The sequence below is a fragment of the Camponotus vicinus genome, unplaced genomic scaffold, assembly GCF_025532165.1.
Source record: "Camponotus vicinus isolate PSW18456_S1 unplaced genomic scaffold, iyCamVici1.0 SCAF_10, whole genome shotgun sequence".
NCBI lineage: Eukaryota > Metazoa > Arthropoda > Insecta > Hymenoptera > Formicidae > Camponotus > Camponotus vicinus.
In genome coordinates this window covers 8410110-8431582 of record NW_028141946.1, presented here as the reverse complement: position 1 = coordinate 8431582, position 21473 = coordinate 8410110, and the positions used below count along the sequence as shown (strand labels likewise).

At 28.4% G+C, this 21473-nt stretch overlaps 2 protein-coding genes across 3 annotated transcripts; one reads left to right on the top strand and one right to left on the bottom strand.

Annotated features, from left to right (window-relative positions):
• Nucleotides 1–3206: 3206 nt before the first annotated feature.
• Uxs (UDP-xylose synthase) lies at nucleotides 3207–10267 on the bottom strand. Its single transcript, XM_083080892.1, has 5 exons — nucleotides 9917–10267; nucleotides 7642–8238; nucleotides 7453–7566; nucleotides 7064–7384; nucleotides 3207–6987 (listed from the first exon to the last, which is right to left on the bottom strand). The coding sequence occupies exons 1-5, from the start codon at nucleotides 9978–9980 to the stop codon at nucleotides 6719–6721; spliced, it is 1365 nt and encodes a 454-aa protein (XP_082937018.1). The 5' UTR covers nucleotides 9981–10267; the 3' UTR covers nucleotides 3207–6718.
• Nucleotides 10268–10457: 190 nt separating this feature from the next.
• On the top strand, nucleotides 10458–21080 carry LOC145961055 (tripeptidyl-peptidase 2-like). Of its 2 annotated transcripts, XM_083080885.1 has the most exons (19): nucleotides 10458–10706; nucleotides 11608–11736; nucleotides 12063–12230; nucleotides 12908–13068; nucleotides 13185–13348; nucleotides 13439–13771; nucleotides 13961–14230; nucleotides 14307–14618; nucleotides 14727–14883; nucleotides 14961–15148; nucleotides 15295–15449; nucleotides 15578–15795; nucleotides 15882–16116; nucleotides 16309–16559; nucleotides 18767–18993; nucleotides 19165–19176; nucleotides 19773–20227; nucleotides 20408–20633; nucleotides 20791–21080. In XM_083080885.1, exons 1-18 carry the CDS (start codon nucleotides 10545–10547, stop codon nucleotides 20615–20617), a joined length of 3807 nt encoding a protein of 1268 aa, XP_082937011.1. In that variant the 5' UTR covers nucleotides 10458–10544; the 3' UTR covers nucleotides 20618–20633; nucleotides 20791–21080. The 2 variants fall into 2 exon arrangements, with proteins under 2 accessions (XP_082937011.1, XP_082937013.1); XM_083080887.1 differs by lacking the exon at nucleotides 19165–19176 and having other exon boundaries at nucleotides 10459–10706.
• Nucleotides 21081–21473: the final 393 nt, after the last annotated feature.

Here is a 21473-nt window from a genome sequence, read left to right as displayed (position 1 = left end):
CTAGCTGATTTAAACAGCTTCCTTTGTTCTCAAAGCTTTATAATTTATATTTATGTTTAATTTATATTGATTCACTTTTGCAGTGAGGTGCAAGTTCTCGTATATTTTAAAAAATTTGTGAACGGTTCACAAATTCACGATTAAATTAACATGCTAGGTAACTTATATAATAAACTAATAATATAATTAACTAAAACTACTAAAACTAAGCGTATTAAATCTAATAATGACTGACACAATTCGTTTCTATATTATAATGTAACAAACATATTTTCGTTTATAAGAAATAATTCTATTTACCTTCATCCAGTATGTAAAAACAATGTTTAGAGGTAGAGTACATTCAATACTTCTATTAAATCGTTCTCAGTTACATTTCTTTTCATACACTAGATGGAATTAAATAGGAATTATTTCTCGTAAACGAAAATTTATTTGATAGATTATAAGACATGGATCATCACCTCAAAGATGTTTTATCTAGCTGGTCTAGAGCGTACCCGAGATAAATTTTTGAAAAGTGAGCGCATGTCTGGGCTCCCCCACAAAAATAAAATAAACATAAATTATAGAACTCTGAGAGGAAACAAAGATGACTAAATTATTTGAATAGACTTAGAAAAGTTGTTCATTTTCGAGGCATTCGCTTTTGATAACGGAGTTGGGCAGGATTTATGAACTATAACTTTTTCGCTCGCTTATTCGCTAATTTATATATAATTTATATAATTTATATATATATTATATAATGTGTTCTTTTAATTTACATATCGTCATCGCACACTTTCATGAAATCTATATAAGAATAATTTATCTTTTATTCGAGACTCAGAATCCGAAATCGTATTGTATTATAATTCGAATAAGAGCAAAAAGCCGGACAACGCGATTAAGAGTATGCATTCTATTTACTATCATGAAATGACTTAGATTTAATGATGAAATTATACTTTTAGCATTAGAATATGAAAAAGCGTTGCTATGCCTTGATACTAATACATTTCATCGTTTGTAATGAAGAATTATTACATATCGTTCGAATGTAATTTTTTTAAAGAATGGAATATATACGAAACGAAAAACAATTGTCCTATTCTATAAGAAAAAAGAGAGATGTATAACATTCAATGCCAAAAATAAAATTAATTTAATTGATAAGAAAAATAATATTTACTACAGTGATATTAAAATATAAATATATGATGATATTAAAAATAAACGATTAATAATGTATAACTTTCTGCTGTTACTTTTCTTGCAATTATAATAAGTCATTTAAAAAAAAGAGGAATTATATCTTTTTTTCTTAAAACCATGACAGAAATGATTTCTTCTTATTCTTTTGTATAGAAAAATACTTGCTGTTATTCAAAAATGACCAGTTTAAAAGTACATTTATATATTATACTGTCATGTATCGTATCACACGCAAAATGAAATGTATGGTAATGTGTGTTTACTAATGTGTATGTGTGTGTATATATGTCGGATTAACTTTACTTTCATACAATAGATGGAGATAGACATGAAGAATTACCCGCAATCAAAATGATATTATAGATATCATATAAATATCAGTTATTACAGATATTACATTACCAGATACTCTATTACAAAAAAGATAACAGTGCATCGGCCATCGACAGGTGATACCTCACACTGTTGTTTCACCCAACTTTTAAAAAAGAGGGAGGACTTCGACAACAGAACCTTCCAATAATTAAAAGGCAAATTAATTAATATATTATAGAGAATCGAACCTGTGACAAATGTTGGCCGAAGACATTTGACACGGGATTTGAACGCAGGTCTCCCGTTTCCCAGACTGCAACTGACCTGGGACTACGGAGGACCTGCGAACTTACACTTTTTTTTTCGTGTATTTAAGCGGGATTATTGGTCGGTCAGTCAGCTACGCATTCTTTAAACCTTCCCGTAAACTATCGTTTTTACATTTCATACAACCACTGAGAATAATTTACAGAATATGTTGCATAAGATCGGCAACAATTGTGTTATCGAATAAATTTATCATATAAAATGAAACTTTATATAATAATAATACTATATATATATATATATATATATATATATATATATATATATATATATAATAATACTAATATAAATAAAACTAATATAACTAATATATAATAAAACTTAACGTAACTAGCAACGCAGGTATATTTTGAATATACATATCCGTACCACTATTATTTATGGAAATAAGTATATATATTTTATAAAATCTATTTTCATGATATATATATATATATATATATATATATATATATATATATATATATATATATATATAACAATAGAACGAAATGTAATTTGGGGGGATAAAATGGGATAAATATTCATTTTCCTCGATAACGTTGTTCAAGCAAATAAATCAAAAGTCATTTTTATCGAAATAATTACACACATGTAATATTATTTAACAAGAACATATAATTTTAAAATGCAATTTATAAATTTACTTTATTTCATAAAAATAATGTTTCAATAAGTTAGGCTTTAAATCATTCGATTTATATTTCTGACTTTTTGAGCAATGGAGTACCCTTACACATCATACCGAGAGCATGGTAAAAACGCGTCCTTCTAATGGTCCCGCTGTGTCATTGTGCGTCCACAAAACAGGTATTATTATACTCACCTGTGTCTCCACCGTAATAGAAAAGAAAAGAATTTATATGTCGCAAAAATTCGCAACGAAAAGGTGAAAGCAGCGTGTTTCAGTGCCTCGAGATCTCGTATATTGAAATACGATGAAACTTTAATTGCATGATAATAAAATAGATTAAACGGTGAATGATGAAACATCATAATTCATTTTGACGACCTTTTTAAAGAATTAGAATTTTAAAATGAGGGAAAATATACATAATTTACATCAAGCACTTTCGATCGATTGTCGTAGATTACTCTAAGAATTTAAATACGATACAATGCGACGATATATATATATATATATATATATATATATATATATATATATATATATATACACACACATAATGCTGGTCATCAATTTTTATACACTAGAGATGTAGTTAGATATAAATTATTTCTCATAGAATAAAAATGTGATCAATTATTTATTAATTCTAGTACACGAATTAAAATGAATAAATTTTGTTTCAACCCCATCATAAAAAGCGATTGCATGAGAAATAAAGTTTTCGAATGTATTCAACTAGTTTAACCATCTTTATTTATGCGTTCTACAATTTATGTTTTTCTTTATTTTTGTGGTGAGGCCCGGATGTGCAAGTCCCCACTTTTTAAAAAATTTTCACTTTTTTCAAAAATTTATGTACACAATTTCATGTACTCGGCTTTATTATAACTTAAATCTAACTTAAATCTAATTTACACCTAACTTAAATCTAACTTAATTACACTGATGTAAGTCGTCTCTGGTATATTATAATGTACCAAGTATATTTTCGTTTACGAGAAAGAATTCCTTTTTGACTCCATCTAGTGCGAAAATAGTAAATCTAGAGATATAATCTATGGAGTGATCGTGTTGCATCGTTCTCGGTCATATTTATTTTCATATTCTAGGTGGAATCAAATATAAATTTTTTTTCTAAACGAAAATATTGGAGTAGAACAATAGGTCTCAGTCTCGTGATGAGATCTTGTTTGTTATATTCGATACACAACGAAATTTTGATAAACAATAATAGAGTAAATGCGGTGATTGATAGCTATGAAATCTTATTATATATATTTAATTATTTCAGTAATCTCTTTAAAATTGTAATTTTTGAATGAAGGAAAATATTTGTACTTAACTACGTATTTAATACCGCCGATAATTATTTATCTCGACCGATTCATTCATTAGCTCTAACATACATTAAGTGCGAATATTCTCAAAATAAGCTCCCGCATCTATTCCCGTCATGGCAAATTTCTAGTGCCAAGTTTTACAGAAAAACGACGTCCAAAAAATTGCAAGCCAACGCGACGCTGGCGGCTGTTGATGTCATCGCGTCGCATTAGTGTCATCGTTGTCTCTCGAATGAATGAATAAAAAGAGTTTTTGGATCACGTGTACGTTCCTGATATCATACAATTCATTTTCTATGGATTTTCAAGACGCGAAGGAAAAACTCGTCGAAATTTCATGTTATTTTGTGATCAAGTGCGAAATTTCGCCGGGTGATCTATCGCATTTTACAGATCGTATTTAATGTTAAATATATACTGTAAAAATATACCAACAAGAAAGAAACGCGGGAAAGAAATTGCGATGATGAAGAAAGTTCGCAGAATGCTGTCATATATATCTATGTGGGCTTTCGCAAAATCAGTTAACGCCTGGATATTGTAAACTGTATTTAATTATGGCATGACATATTATATATACCGCAGCCATGCGGCCGGAAAGTGTAGACATTTTATATCATCGAAGTTTTAATTTCGCATGCTGTTACACCATTCTCGTGTCGTGCCACTCAAAAGCTAATCGACAGAAATTAATATCGAATGGCATGCAGAATAACGTGCTTTCAAAGCCCTTTAGCGCGTCTTTAAGCAATCAGTAGCCGAAAAATAATCTAGTTCTCTTTCGATGAAAGGAAATTGAGTGCATCGCAAGACAATATTATTGTAAATTAATGATAGGCATTTCATGCCAATAACAATTTGATTAATCAGAGTTGCAATTACGTTTGATTACGAAACATTATAATTCAGAATACTAATAGCATGTTTTTTTAAACAATCTCATTGTTTTCTAATATTTCTTATACAATATACTATACTTATATATATATAATCTTTTTGTACGAGATATTTATTGATTAACTTACGAAAGCTCACATAAGGAATGATAAGGAAAGATAATAGAAAAAAATCAATTTGCTTTACCTCGTACTACGCAATAGCGTTGTAAATATAAAGTCCAATTTCGATAAGTATGAGAGAATCTATCGAGATTTGCGTCATTCTCGAGGGAAGAATGCGCTGCCTTTCTCCTGAAAAAAAAGAATAACAATAATAAAATACAGAATACACGCCGATTCAAAAAAGTTTTGCTCGCAGTATGAATAATCGATCTTTCTTCGCAGTATGATGTCATCGATCTTTCTGTTCGGACACATAAATCATGTCGCAAATATAATATTTATTATATTATATTATCTCTTTAGAATTAATCATTATATTATATATTATACTTTTTAGAGTATTTATTAAAAATAGTAATTATTAAAAATAATTGATATATTAATTAATATTCCAGAGATGTTATTTAAAAAAATTATATTATCTCTTTAGAATTAATCATTATATTATTTTTTTAGAGTATTTATTAAAAATAGTAATTATTAAAAATAATTGATATACCAATTAATATTCCAAAGAGATGTAATTAAAAAAAATATCTAATATATCTAATGACCGATATCGAAGTTCGAGAATAATTTTGATCGCAAAAGATAAACTCTATTTTACACTTTATAAACAGCTATTTATTTACATTAATCTTTTTCTTTTATATTTCTATATAAGAAATTACAACATTTTATTCCTACTTTGTACGAAAAAAATTCGCTGTAATAAAATGACATTTTATCATTTTCAATATAACGATAATATAGAGAAATTAATTACATCATTATACAAGAGTTATGTTGCATACAGAATATATTATCGTTATATAAAGAGATTCCTTTCTCTGATAATAATATTTTCCTCTTCCTACTTTAAGTATGTATAAAATATAAAATTACTTTCTTGTTTACACATTGTTATTACAGTCTTACAGAGTTTATGATCGCACTAAATATTAATATCGTATAGTATACAGTTCTAATATAAATATATGTTACTTTTTATCAGCTTTATGAATATCATCCATTTCGATGGCATTGTACACAAGAGTCTTGACAAAACTTTCATTACTACTCTATATATTTAAGTAACTTATATAAATGTTTCTTGAAATTTTATATTGCAAATACACATCTTTAATAACAATTCTTTACACTACAAAAAATAACAGCAGACACAACATTGGATAACTATGTGCAAATATATTTACGTGTAAGAGTTAGGCAAATTTGTTTATATTCAAAATTACGTGCGATTCATAATATATTATTATTAAAAAAAGGAAACATTATTTTATATCATTAGTATCTTCAGAGTTTTACTTGAGAAACTTACACGAGCGTGCAGATTCTACGCATTAAAGAATAAAAAATATTTCCTATCAATCTAAACATTCTAAGAATCTATGCATTATAATAGACAATGCTTTATTACAATAATAAAAGAAATAAATATAGTAAAAAGTATATGTTAAGATATATTTAAATATATAAAACATGTATTATTATGTACATGTATAAATTATTTACGTACTTCATTTTAAAATATATACTTAAAATATTACTTTATTTTAAAATATATATTGAAATGAAATCATTAAAATTATATGTACATAGTCATGGAAAAAAATTAAAAATTAATTTTAAATTATTACTACGAGGTACATAGCATATATTCATTAGGAAGAAATTTAAGAGGCTGATATTAATATGAGCGTATAATTGTATATCGATTGCTATATAAATTATGTAAAATTTAATTGGACGGGGATTTTTTGGCACATACTGGTCCATAGCTTAATGGCACTTTCACGCCACTTTTGAAAGTGGATACATTAATCGTATCGTTACCATTTAATCCTCTAAAGTTGTTCTACTATATCGTGATCGTTTTTATAAGAAGACTGTTTAAAACTGTTTTTTTGAGAATGTTTTGTTCTCTTTAATTCTTTAGCGAAGTATACTATAGTTTTCTTCAGGCCTTCAGCTAAAGGAACCTTCGGTTCCCAATTCAAATGTTTTTTGGCTCTACTGATATCCGGTCTTCTTCTCTGTGGATCATCTTCGACTGCTGCGAGTTCAATTATCTTACTAGTAGCACCCACCAAATTTTTTATTATACGCGCAAATTCTGAAACAAGTTAAAATGTTAAATTTTAGACAAACATCGAAAAAGATTTGGAAAAGTTATAACAAGCAACTCTTACTTTCAATTGTATGTTCCACAGGGTTTCCGATATTCACAGGCAAGGTATAATTAGATGCCATTAATGCTACTAATCCGTCTACCAAATCGGAGACATATTGAAACGATCGCGTCTGTTTTCCACTGCCATAAATCGTAATTGAATTATTTTGTAAAGCTTGAAGGATAAAATTTGATACGACGCGACCGTCATTCATGTGCATCCTGGGGCCGAAGGTATTAAAAATTCGTGCTACTCGGACCGAAACACCTTCCTGTCTCATATAAGCATAGCTCAATGTTTCAGCAACTCGTTTTCCTTCGTCATAGCATGCTCGTGGACCTATATATGTATCCGGAATTCATTAATTGTTCAAGTATAAATAACATAAAAGATAAAATCAATCTTACCGATAGGATTTACATGACCCCAGTAGGTTTCTGCCTGTGGATGTTCATTAGGATCTCCGTATACCTCCGACGTGCTCGCAATTAATACTCGCGCGCCGACTCGTTTCGCGAGTCCTAAAATATCATCGATAAGTTACATAACGTTATCTGTTATATTTATTCTTTCTATTTACTTTAAAGTCTACTCACCCAACATATTTATAGTACCCAAAGTGTTCGTCTTGATCGTTTTCACAGGATTTAACATATAGTGCGGTGGACTGGCCGGACTAGCGAGATGATATATCTCGTCGACCTCCAGGTACAGCGGCCTCACGATGTCATGATGCACCAATTCGAAATTCTCGTGACCAATCCAGTGCTCGACATTTCGCTTTCTGCCGGTGAAGAAGTTGTCGACGACTATAACTTCGTGGCCGGCGAGCATCAGACGATCGACCAGGTGGGAGCCGACGAAACCCGCGCCACCCGTCACCAGTATTCGCTTCCGGTTCTTGTAATTCAAAAATTTCACCGTCGGAAAATCCTTCGCTACTCCGTTTTTGATCGCCACTTCGAGATGTTGCAGCTTGCCCTCCAGCTCGCGGATGCGAATCCTCGCCTCCTCGATGTTCTTGATGTCTCCATCGGATGACTCCTCCTCGACATTGCGAATTTTTGCGTCTTCGACGATGTCATTTCTATCACCTATATTAATCTTATCCTCGCTGATTATGCCGCGATGTCGATTGTGACCGAAAAATCCTTCCTCTTCTGTAGTCACGAGAGTCTTATAAAAGCCTAATACTGCGAGAAAAAAAGCGAGAGAAAAACAATATTGAGAGGATATTTTAGTGTTCTTTTAATTAATTTTTCACGATAAAATACAATTAAATAATTTAATATAAAATAATTATTAATAATTCTAAAGAGGCGACTATTTTCTCCTTATGAATACAATTAAGTAAATATATCTCGTTGACATTTCGTATCTTATCAATTGGCTTACTGAAAAAATTCGCTTTGCGCGCACATGAAGAATTCATATTATTCATCAAATTGTTTTACAATTATATATAAATATTTATTATTAAATCTCAGAATTTTCAGATTAATAAAATGCTAAATTTCTTACTTCTTGCAATGTTTAGCTTTTTCATCAATATATCGTTATTTTTTTCTATTTATCTAATTATTTTTTAATTTATTTAATAATAGTTTACTTAAGATAAAACAAGTAATGCTCAAAAATTTTTCCACTCTTCTATGACTGTCGTATTTTCAATCTCATGCTCATTGTCAGTAGATTCAGTGATTCTCAACGGAAACAATTAACATTGGCCGTTACGTAAATTATATTGTATATACGCGCTTTGAAAAGCTCTTTCGTTGTCAATAAGTTAAAAATTATTGTCGACTATTGTGGACTATTGTTGTTTTATGGAAGACAATATAACAAAATTTTGAGAAGAATAAATTTTTTAATGTGTGTTCAATTGTACTTGTTTATGCATTAAATACTAAAAGAATTGAAACAGCATTTCTCAATATAAATAAAGAATAATGAAGCATTTGATTTATTTTATAATAAAGAGAGAGAGAGAGAGAGAGAGAGAGAGAGAAGAATCAAGAGTTGTATTATTGACTTTTTTTCTTAATTCGATAAAAATAAATGATAAATGATATGTCTCAATAATATCATGACATTACAGATTAATTATGACAGATTAATTATGAGAATGATTCGAATTATAAAATACTTATCAAACAGCTGTTTTTTTATATACTCCTGTTTTTTTTTCCTCTCAATAATTTTTGCTTAATATCCTACACTTATTTAATAAAATACACTTGAGAAACTTTCAATATTCAAAAATAAAGTTTAAATTAAAAAAATAGAAGCTTGTGTCAAGATACCCTGCTATTTCTCTATAATAGTATATATATTCTCTATAATAGTCTCTATAATAAATTAATATTACCCTGCTATTTCTCTATAATAGTCTCTATAATACATTAATATATCTATAGATAAGTCATATATAGATAAAGCAACATAATTATTGTTACATAAACGTAACAATTGGCAACATAATTATTGTTACATAAACGTAACAATTGGCATAAAATAGCTTTGAAAAACGGCTGCGTTGTACGAATGACATATGAGATCACAATAACGAGAAAAAGAGAGGGCAATAACGAGAGAAAGAGAAAGCTATCAAATTTAAAAGATCGTGACATCACAAATTCGTAGAATAAAGGGAATGGAAATCCATAGTAAGATTAATGCCAGATAATAAGACTGTGAAAATTAGCTAAATTCGCTAAATTGCATATTTCGTTTATTTGTCACACACTGCGTTTTTGACTCTATAAAGACTGTAAACAGACAGCTTGTGCTCGAAAAGCAGGTCGATTTGCCGAATCCCGGTTCGAGGATCTACTGTCACGATACAAATGTCATAATCTTGAAATCACTTACCCAACAAGAATACGCAAACCGCGAAGATCGCAATCTGCTTCATCCTTCGTTGCATGATAACCATGCTTTAAATTTACACACATGACTCGTCGCACTCGGGTCACACGCTTACGTCACTCTCGCCGAGACTTATCGGGCAAGCAACGCATTCTTTTCGCGTATCTTATACGGAAAATACAATCGGGTACAATCGAGCCAGTTTGGTTCGTCCGCTTATTCAAAATATGTATACATACGGGAGAGGAGAGAGAGAGAAACATAACCTCTACGACGCGCACTAACACCGACTAATCGCACGTTCGATCGCCCCGACTGCATCTAACTCTAACCTATGCCTGTCAACCGTGTATATATCCGTGTATGTGCGCGCGCGTACGTAATTATTGACGTAATGACGTAGGCTGGTATACGAGTGCTGCCATCTGTGAGCGTTACGTTGAAAGACGTAGCGAAAATGATCGCGGGACGATGTTGTACCATTCGTCGGTAACCTAACCTCAAAATCTGGCGCATTCGGAGCGCACGCAGGCGCAGATCCCGTTTTTTGATTGATATATAAAGCCGTGGCACAGTACAAAGGAAACATCCCAAGTGTGGTTTTTCCGACAGTCACGGTGGCATTCGAAATATGGCAGGCGTCATTGATTGTAACTTTCCTGTTTGGGGCCTGCTGCCTAAGAAAGAGACAGGTGTCACTCAATTTCTCACCAAATACCCCGAGTACGATGGTCGGGGCGTCGTCATCGCGATCTTTGACTCGGGGGTGGACCCCGGGGCCCCGGGTATGCAGGTGAGCACGGGGATGGATATCCAGCTGCACTTGGTTATTGTGTACGACACGCCTTTCCATGCAAAAAACTTGACATACAAGGAGTTATATTCTTGTTATTCATATTAATATTCTTTTTGGATTGTCCTCTTATTTTCAATATGTGACATTTTGCAAAAATAACTATCTCGTACTAACAAATAATTCATCTTACTTCTTTCACAATTTATTTGAAGTGCTTTTTGTGTATCTTGTGAACTGTCTCCTTGAGAGATAAAAGTCACGCTATTTATTTTCCTTAGATATGATTTCTTTTTATCTCATTAGTGTATCGAGAGAAAATTTTGTCATGAATGTCAATAATCACATCTTACTCTTTATGCTAATTTTATCTTCAAACTTTTAACAACATTTTTAAGTTTGTTATATTACAATTTTACAGCTATTCTTGTATTACATTATAATGTCATTTTACGTATAGTCATTTTATATAGTAATGTCATTTCATATAGTATTCCTTGTTCAGCAAAAAATTCTGCAAAGTTATATTATTACATTTGTTACATATATTTTCTTATATTCTTATATAGCAATGTTAAATTTATTATGATATAAAGCTTCTTAAATATACATACATGTATGATTTTAATTATCTTTGATAAATATGAGATGCTAAAAGAAAGATTTACATTAAAATGTATAAAAAATTATTCCTGATAGATTTGATTTTTGACTTTTTTATATTCATCAGTTTTATTAAGCTATTTTTTAATTCAATTTAGTACTATCTGCCCTAAAATCCTAAATTCTTTTTTTAATGTCTTGTATATATATTGCAAGCTTTGATAAATTATAGTAAGTTTAAACTTTTTAAAAGTTGGGCTATAATAATTCAATTTTCCTAAGTATTTTATGATTTTAGATGACTTCAGATGGGAAACCAAAAATTATTGAAAGATTTGACTGTAGTGGAGCAGGAGATGTAGATACTAGCAAAGTTGTTCAAGCACCAGATGGCTATATAATTGGCTTGACTGGTCGTAAATTAAAGGTAGGTTTGTGAAACATTCTACTGCACATTAAGAGATATAAATAAGATATCATAAGTGAAAGTTTTATATTCTCTGTTTTTAATGTGATTGTTGGTTACATAGTAAATAATTAATTTATAATTTAATGCTGCTTATATATATAAATATCAATTATGTATATTCTTATTTATTTGAAAGTAAAGTTATTAGGACAAGTATAATTTTATGTTATAATTAATATGAGAATATGTCTCTTATATATAGAAAAAAATGAATAAATTATATGCAATGCATACTTTTTCATTTTTAATGTAATGTTACATTTGTATCTTTTATGTTTATTTAGGTTCCATCTAATTGGAGTAATCCCACTGGAGAATATCATATTGGTTTAAAAAATTTATATTCATTATATCCCAATAAATTAAAGGAAAGAGTAGTAGCAGAACGTAAGAAGCGTCTTTGGGATGATGGTCATAAGACAGCACTTGCAGAAGCTTCAAGGCAATTACAAGTATGATGAATATAATAATAGAACTTTCTATATGTAAGATATTAATAATTTGCCTTAAATTAAACAATTATTTATCTCATTTTTTTCTGACATCTTAAAATAAATTTGTTAAAATCTTTTAAAGTTTTCTTTGCAATATAAATATAATACTATCTTTTTATAATCTTGCTTGATGTTAACATTGCAATAATTACTGGAAATCAATGAAAACATGTATGAATACATTATAATTAGAGTTTTAGTTCATGTGATCCAAAGATAGGAGTGTTGTGAGCATGTCGGTCCATGCAATTAAATGAGGCCGCTATTTCACAATATGTCACAGTGATCCGTATCTAATGCTATATTTGTATTTGGCAGATTGATCTATTGTAAAGGCATTGATTCCATTATATAATATCCACTTAAGAAAAGTCATTACATTAATATTGTACTATTCTTATTAATTTGGTAAATTTTCATGTCAATATGTAATTTAAAATTATTGATTTTTAAAAATACAAAAGAGTGTAGGTGTACAATTATGCAGAGAAAATATTTAAATATATAAGAATATTTAAAAGTTTTGTATTGTTTAATTATATTTAATTTATTTCAAAATAGTTAGCCAATTTATGAACAATTAATGATATTATTTCACTATAACTAATATTACTCCACTTTATAATAATGCACAGGAATTTGAAAGCAAGAATCCACAGTTGTCGACTTTGGAAGAAAAATTACAAAAAGAAGAACTTGAAGCTAGAGTTGAAATATTGAATAACATTGAAAAAAAATATTGCGATGTAGGACCTACTTATGATTGTGTTGTTTTTCATGATGGTAACATTTGGAGGTAATCATCTTATAAGTATATTATTATGTTAAATATATATGTGTGTATCTATTTAAAATGTAGGTTATTTATGTTACTTTTTTTGTTTAATTTGATGTCTGTTTTTCTCATATTAGAGCATGTATTGACACGTCCGAAGAAGGTAATCTGGAAAATGGCGTTTTTCTTGGTGAATATTCTATTACAAGAGATTTTGCTCCTCTTACTCAAGAAGACCAATTAAACGTTAGTATTAATGTCCATGATGAAGGAAATACATTGGAAATTGTCAGCTTATGTTGTAAGTATAACAGAAGAAATTGTGTTGAAATCTTGTAATATTTAGTGTGAATTTTTCTATAGAATTTCTCTTGATTGAATCTTATTACAGCAAGTCATGGGACACATGTAGCATCAATCGCGGCTGCATATTTTCCTGACAATTCAGAATTAAATGGAGTGGCACCAGGAGCCCAAATTGTTTCATTGACTGTCGGTGACGGACGTATCGGCACAATGGAAACTGGAACCGCTGTAGTACGGGCAATGATTCATGTAATGAAGAGAAAAGAAAAGATTCATGTTATAAACATGAGTTATGGAGAACATGCTCATTGGTCAAATACTGGTAGAATAGGAGAACTGATGAATGAAGTTATTGACGAATATGGCGTAGTTTGGGTTGCATCAGCTGGCAATCTTGGACCAGCTTTGTGTACAATTGGTAAATATACACAGAATTCTGTACAATTAACTTTTTGTATTTTTGGTTTTTATATAATCAACTTTACCTGATGTGATTTGTATTATTGTTACAAATACGAAATATATTCGTACAGAATTAATTTCTTTAATGTGCAATGTGTTTCTTGATATCTTCATGTGTATCCAAATACTTCTAAAAAATATATAGGAACTCCGCCAGACATCAGTTCAAACAGTATTATTAGTGTTGGTGCTTACGTATCACCTGATATGATGGTAGCTGAATATTCTTTAAGAGAAAAGATGCCAGGCATGCCATATACTTGGTCATCCCGCGGCCCTATGATAGATGGAGGTGCCGGTGTAACAGTATGCGCGCCAGGAGGTGCTATCACCAGCGTCCCAAACTTTACGCTTAGGAAAAGTCAACTTATGAATGGCACAAGTATGGCAAGCCCGCATGTAACCGGCGCTGTTGGTACGTATTGAGATTTCTTTTCAATTAATATTAAAGTAGACTCATAAAAATATTCTAATATATTTCTTTTTTCTAGCGATCCTTATATCGGGTCTTCTTGCCAAAGGTTGTCCGTATTCTCCTTACAGTATAAAAAGAGCTCTTGAAAATACCGCTCTTTACATATCCAATTTAGATCAATTCGCACAAGGCTCTGGCCTGTTACAAGTCGAACGCGCGTTCGATAATCTTGTCTCGTACAGCGATGCCCCTGAACGGGACATTCGATTTACTATTAATTGTGGAGTTAATAATTCTAAAGGCATTCATATGAGAACAGGTGTTATTGATCGTCCAAAGGATTATGCAATTACAGTAGAACCAGTATTCATAAATAGTGAAATTATAGGTAACATTTCATAAAATAATGTTCTAGCTTTTCTTTTCTTTATGAGTTTAATATCAAACATTTTTAGAATCAGAGTTATGGAATGATATTTTATCTGTCGTTTTGCAGAACCATCGCGCAAAATTGATTTCAACTTGAAGTTAACGCTTGTATGCGATGCTTCATGGGTCCAATTTCCAACACATCTGGATTTAATGCACATGCCTCGTTCCTTCGCTATTAGAGTCGAGGCATCCAATTTACCAGAAGGTGTTCATGCCACTAGGTAAATGATATATTTTATATCGCTATTATTCTTAAATAACGTGTTGTGAGACAATTTAAATTTGTAAATATTTTTAGTGTACGAGCATATGACGTTTCTAATATCGCTAAAGGACCAGTATTCCAAATTCCGGTGACTGTCGTCCAACCAATGACGTTATCAAAGACTGTGCTTCTCCCTGACTTAACATATACGAATGTTTTATTCAAACCCAACACAATTCAGCGTCATTTTATTCTTGTTCCAGAGGATGCTACTTGGGCAGGTAAGATAGATGAAAAGACACACTTATATAACCATATCCATTATATATAATACAATTTAGATATAATAATATATAAAAATATTATATTAATAATTATTATTTATATTATATTAATAGTTATTTATATTATATTTTTATTTGCTTAGTTCTTAGATTAAAAAGTGCAGAAAAGGATAAAACTGGTAGATTTGTGCTTCATACTATTCAATTAAAACCTCGCATGGCCTGCAAAACCCTTGAAGTTAATAAAATAATCAGTGTTACATCTCAATCAGAAACGATTCAACCATTTGCTGTTCAGGTATAAATAAATTTTATTAAAGATATATGTAAATTCATTGTAAATATGTAATTTTAGTTTAAAAAAACTAGTTTACTGTTATAATATTTTTTAATTCATATATTTATGATCTTTATTTTTTTCTTTAGAGTGGATTAATTTTAGAAGTAGTTATCGCAAAATATTGGGCAAATTTAGGCGATATGCTTATCGATTATTCCATAGAATTTCATGGAATTCATATGATAAACGGTAATCTTACAATGTTATCCGGAGATGGAATAAATCGCCTTGAATTACGTAGTTCTCTTAGAAATGAAGAAGTTGTACCTAACATTTCTTTGAAAACATCTGTGCAGGTCTTAAAGTATGTTTTATTTAAAACTTATATATTTTCATGGCTTTAATTATTTTTATACTCATAATTACAATATACATTTGATCATTATATAGGCCTAATGAATCGAAAATTGTTCCCCTACGAGCGCGTGATATTATCCCACCGTCGCGACAAATATACGAATTACAACTAGCATACACATTCCACTCGGCAAAAGCGACTGAAGTCACACCAAACGCTGCATTGCTAAGTGATTTGTTGTATGAGAATGAATATGAGAGTCAAATGTGGATGATTTATGACAGCAATAAACAACTAATAAGTTGCGGGGATGCATATCCATCTAAAGTGAGTATTTTAATTCAAATTTTAAAATCTTTAAAAGTAATGGTAAATGTTTAACTCATTGCTGTACAATTGTATATTAATCTTTTTTTGTTAGAAATATAATTAAATATATGTATACATGGAATTTGATCATCTACAATTCCATTAAACATACGAAAATAATAATAAATATAAAATATTAATTTGTTACAGTATACAATCCAAAAATTAGAAAAAGGAGATTATACTTTAAAAATGCATATACGCCATGAAAAAAAAGATTTATTGGAAAGATTAACAGATATGCCATTACTTCTAAGTCAAAAGCTCAGTACACCAATTAATTTGGACATTTATGCTAATCAATCACAAGCTATTATTGGTGGAAAGAAGATGGTTGCTGCATTTATTCCACTTGGTCATATTCTTCCTTTATATATTGCTCCACTATCCAATGAGAGCAAGTAAGTATCTGCATAAAATAATATATACCTAGATATAGATATATGCAACTTCTTTTTTCTTCATAATATTTTGATATAAAATTTAGTAAAAATTTAAGTAATTTAATATTTCTTAAATATATATTCTCTTTTAGCTATGATAATAAATATATACACGAATATTAATTGTTTTTAATTTATATAAAAAAACTCAAACTTTTGATATATAAAATCATTTATATTTTAAGGTTTTTTTTTATTATTAATTATTATATTTATTAATTATTTTTCAAAATTTTAACTTAATTTAATTAAGTTTTTAATTTAATTTAAATTATATTTTTATTTCTTTCACTTTTTGAGTTGTTGTGCAGATATAATGTATCCATGTTATATAATTCATATTACATATATTGACATACATAATACATGTTAAGAATATATCATTTATTGATCTGTTGTTTAAATGATTATTTTGTTACATATTTCACATACACTCACAAATTATATACATAAGGTATTATAAGCAAAATTACATGTTTTTTGTATATAAAAATAGTTTTGATAATACTTTATATGAGTTTAATGCTATTGTATTATGGTAGTAGTGCTTTGATTGAATGTAAAGTATTGTTTGATTTTTATAGTTAGAATTCGTTTTTCTTGGAGTGCCGATCTAAACATACTTAAATAATTAAATTTTTAATTAAATTTTTTATCATATATTTTACATAAAATTATATATAAGACATCTCTATTAGTATCGCAAAATTTACTATATGCATTTCCTTTAACTAATCTGGAATCCAGTTTTCTTTTTAATAAAGCTTTGATCACACAGGGAAGTCATCTTTACATAACTTTTTAATTTTTAAGATTAAATATCTTCAATTTAACATTAAATAATTGAGCAAAACCAAATTAAAATTTTAAAAATTTGCTTAAATTAAAAAATAAAATGTTTTATATTATTATTAATTTTTTTCTTGAAGTTTAATTTCTAATAAATTTAAAAATTTTATTTTATTTCTATAATCATATATATATATATATATATATATATATATATATATATATATATATATATATATATATATATATGATTATAGAAATAAAATAAAATAAAATTTTTAAATTTATATATATATATATATATATATATATATATATATAAGATTATAGAAATAAAATAAAGTTATTATGAACTGTAAAATCAATTATCAAATATTAAAAATATAAGTTTTTTCAAAGAAAATATAGATGTCAGATCGTTTAAAGAACATATGTAAATTTTATGAGATTAATCTGGTAGAGAAGTACATCTGAAATGTAATAATATATATATTATTTGCTGCTAAAGTGCTATTAAGATAATTTTCTTTTTTTTATCTTACATTGCAGCACTGAAAACAAGTGAGTCTATAATACAATTTTTATATACATTTTGCATTTGTGAAATTGCTTTAAATAAATATGAGGACACTCACTGCTCATTTATACGCTTCGACACATTTTTAAATGCATGCTGATAATGTCTGTCTTTAATCAAGATATTGTATGCAAGATACAATATCAAAATGTTGCTTAATGCCAGACAACGAGGTATTTTTAGGAATATAGACAAATAATTATTTAATTTTATTTTTTTCTATTTTTTTATTTTTTAGGTATTAAGCAAATACATACATATTTACCATATACACTACATATCTAAACAAAAAATACACATAGATAAAATTTTATAAAAGAAATTTACCTATATATTACTTAATAATATATGGTCTTACTTTTACTGCTACTTTCATTTAAAACTCTCGACATACCGTTCACAAATTTTAGAATTTTCTTTATAGATATTCTCATCTGTATATTTCCATAGATGTTTCCAAGTTTGATCATTTAATTATTCGAATATTTTATTCTATAATAAATTATTTAACTTTTTTTACATGCTTTGCTTTTGGATTGTAATGTGTATATTAGTGTATGTCATATGAATGAAAAAATGTATTATTTCTCTGCAGGAATATAATATTCTGTCGCATATTATAACTACTGTTGCATTCTTTTTATGTTAGATTAACTTTTCTTTTCTATTTGGCTTCAGCATGTAATGCAGATTGAAAAAAAAAGAAATAATGAAGCTGCAATATTTACTATTAAAATATGTAGTTTCAATTTACTGAAACCATATATTTTAATAAATATTTTTCTTTTTTTTTGCAAAGAGTATCGAAATATGCTACCCCTGGTAGTTATCTTCAAGGTACATTGACTTTCTCTAAAGATGAAATTGGAAAGAAAGTGGATAGCCATACATTCAAATATATCATATCTGAGCCTGCCAAGAAAAATAGCAATCCTGCTACTAAAACAGAGAAGGAAAAAACTACAAAATGGGATGAATATCAAGAAGCATTAAGAGATCTAAAATGCAATTACCTTGCAAAATTTGGTAATTTAGCATTTATATATACTTAAAGATTAATTATATATATTGAAAGATGTTTAGATGTACAATAGATTTATTATAGCCATTTATAGAGCAATTCATATTAGTATTATTATATAAATATTTTGTATCTTTTTTTCCGGTTTATATTTCCGGTTTATATTCTATCAATAGCACCATCTATAAGTAAGTTGAGTTGAATTTGAAATTTATGTATATTATAATTTGTTTTCCTTTTCTATGTTGTAATCTCCCCTTAAAGATACATGTGTACCTAAGAGCATGTATTTGCAATTGTTATGTGCATCTACCCCTTTTTATATATTTTTATATGTTAAATAATGTACATATTCATGATTACAGTTTTTATTCTTTTACTTCATGCCAATAGCATATTTAATCTATTTGTAAATTTTGTCTTTTTTTATTTTTAATATAAACTGTTAATGTCATATGGATATATGTGTATATATATATATATATATATATATATATATATATATATATATATACACATCATAAATGTTTGTATAAATATAAATATATATATATATGATCATAAATGATCATAAATGTTTGTATAAATATAAATATATATATATATATGTATATGTATATATATATATATATATATATATATATATATATATATATATATATATATATTTATATTTATACAAACATTTATGATCTCTTATGTTTGTAACATTTGTTACGTATTAATTGAAAATCTATTTTCGAAAAATAATATTGACAAATTTTGTTCTTTTTTTATGCAATAGAACCTGGTGAACATACCAATTCGCTATACGGAGAATTAAAAGGCATCTTTTCGGATCATTTACCCGTTCACACTGCTATGTTGACATCTTTGGATTCTACTGAAGCACGGCGACATGTACCGCACAACGATCTTTCGGATAACTGTATCGCATTAGCCAATCAAATAGTAACAGTTGCTGACTCTGTGATTACAAATATCGATCAAGATAAGTTATTAGCATATTACGGACTGAAGAATGATCAACGTCCTGACGCGGCTAAAATTAAGATAACCATGGAAAAACAAAAGAATAGTCTCATCGAAGGATTAGTGAAGAAGGGCTGCGCATTAGCACGATTATACGTACATGGAACAAAGACTGGAGAGGGAGATGGATCCTTTCAACATTTACTCGAGAGTGTTACGCATCATTGGCAAGAAATACAGAAATTTGCTGAACCTACTGATAATAAGGTAAAAATAAAATTTTATTATTGTATTTAAAATTATCTTTTAAATTTGTGTTCATTCATATGTTAGAAAACACATACAAGAATGTGAAGTCAAAATATTTAGTTGAATAAATACTAATTAATCTGTAAGTATAATGTAAGTAAAAGATGATACAAGAGATTTATTTTTACATCTTTCCAGGTTATTATTTTATCTTTATGGCATGCACACATCAATAATCATTACGGACGTTACTTAAAATTATTGACGCGCTATTATGAAGAGAAACCATTGAAGGAAATTGATGAAAAGTGCATTGAAATTGCAAAGATTCTAGGATGGGAACATTGGTCGCGCCTTCTCACCACAAGTATACCAACACGTTACCCAGCCACATATAGATCATTTTGATTTTGATCACTTTGATGTAAGTACTATTCATATTAATATATAATATGCTTTAGAGCATCTATATATCTATATAATCATTTGTTTAATTTAGAAAAAAGTCTAATTGAATGTTTGCTATATGATATATTATAAATATAATATCAAATAAATGTATCGTCTCTTATTACTTTCAGATTTTATGAACCCAATGTGTTATGGTGTGTGGTAAGGTGAAAAGAATTATAAAAATCGTTTCCAACGCATCTTTGTAATAACAGTGCTGTCGTTTGTGTCAGGTGTAATATACATTTAGAGAGAAATATAAATTTATTCATAATGAACTAATCATTAGAAGACTAATTGCACACAATACTAAACTCATATAAAATAAATTATACGACTTCATGGAAACTGGAATAATTTTATCAAAAATGATTTTATTAAAATTTACAAAAAAACAAATATAAGCAATAACAATGTAAAATGTGTTTTTTCTCTCATTCGCGAAAATTATATTGTTAATATTTAAAATTAAAGGAAAACTAATTAGAGTTTTTAATAATTTGAGTGAGTATCCAATTTAAAACACTGTCTTTTATCATTACATTTTACAAAAGATACTATATATCTTAGATATTATTATATTAATTTAAAAATTTGATTTTCTAGCTAACATTTGTTATTATAAAATGTGTTCATTTCTATCACACAATGTGTCTTATTTAATTTATCTCATCAATGGGCAAATGTGTGGTACCTCATTTAAATATATTTCATATATATCATATTTTTACTTTTACAGTAAATTATATGTAAATATATAAATATATCTTTTACGTTTATACCTACAGAATATAATTTATTTCATTACATTATT

Bases quoted from the DNA above. Each gene is read 5' to 3' on its own strand.
- Uxs (XM_083080892.1), bottom strand. From the start codon at position 9,980: ATGGTTATCATGCAACGAAGGATGAAGCAGATTGCGATCTTCGCGGTT. The intron at 8,239-9,916 runs GTAAGTGATTTC...TTTTTCTCGCAG, and splicing joins GGTTTGCGTATTCTTGTTGG to TATTAGGCTTTTATAAGACT. The intron at 7,567-7,641 runs GTGAGTAGACTT...ATGATATTTTAG, and splicing joins GGGTACTATAAATATGTTGG to GACTCGCGAAACGAGTCGGC.
- LOC145961055 (XM_083080885.1), top strand. From the start codon at position 10,545: ATGGCAGGCGTCATTGATTGTAACTTTCCTGTTTGGGGCCTGCTGCCT. The intron at 12,231-12,907 runs GTATGATGAATA...AATAATGCACAG, and splicing joins AAGCTTCAAGGCAATTACAA to GAATTTGAAAGCAAGAATCC. The intron at 13,349-13,438 runs GTAAGTATAACA...ATCTTATTACAG, and splicing joins GGAAATTGTCAGCTTATGTT to CAAGTCATGGGACACATGTA.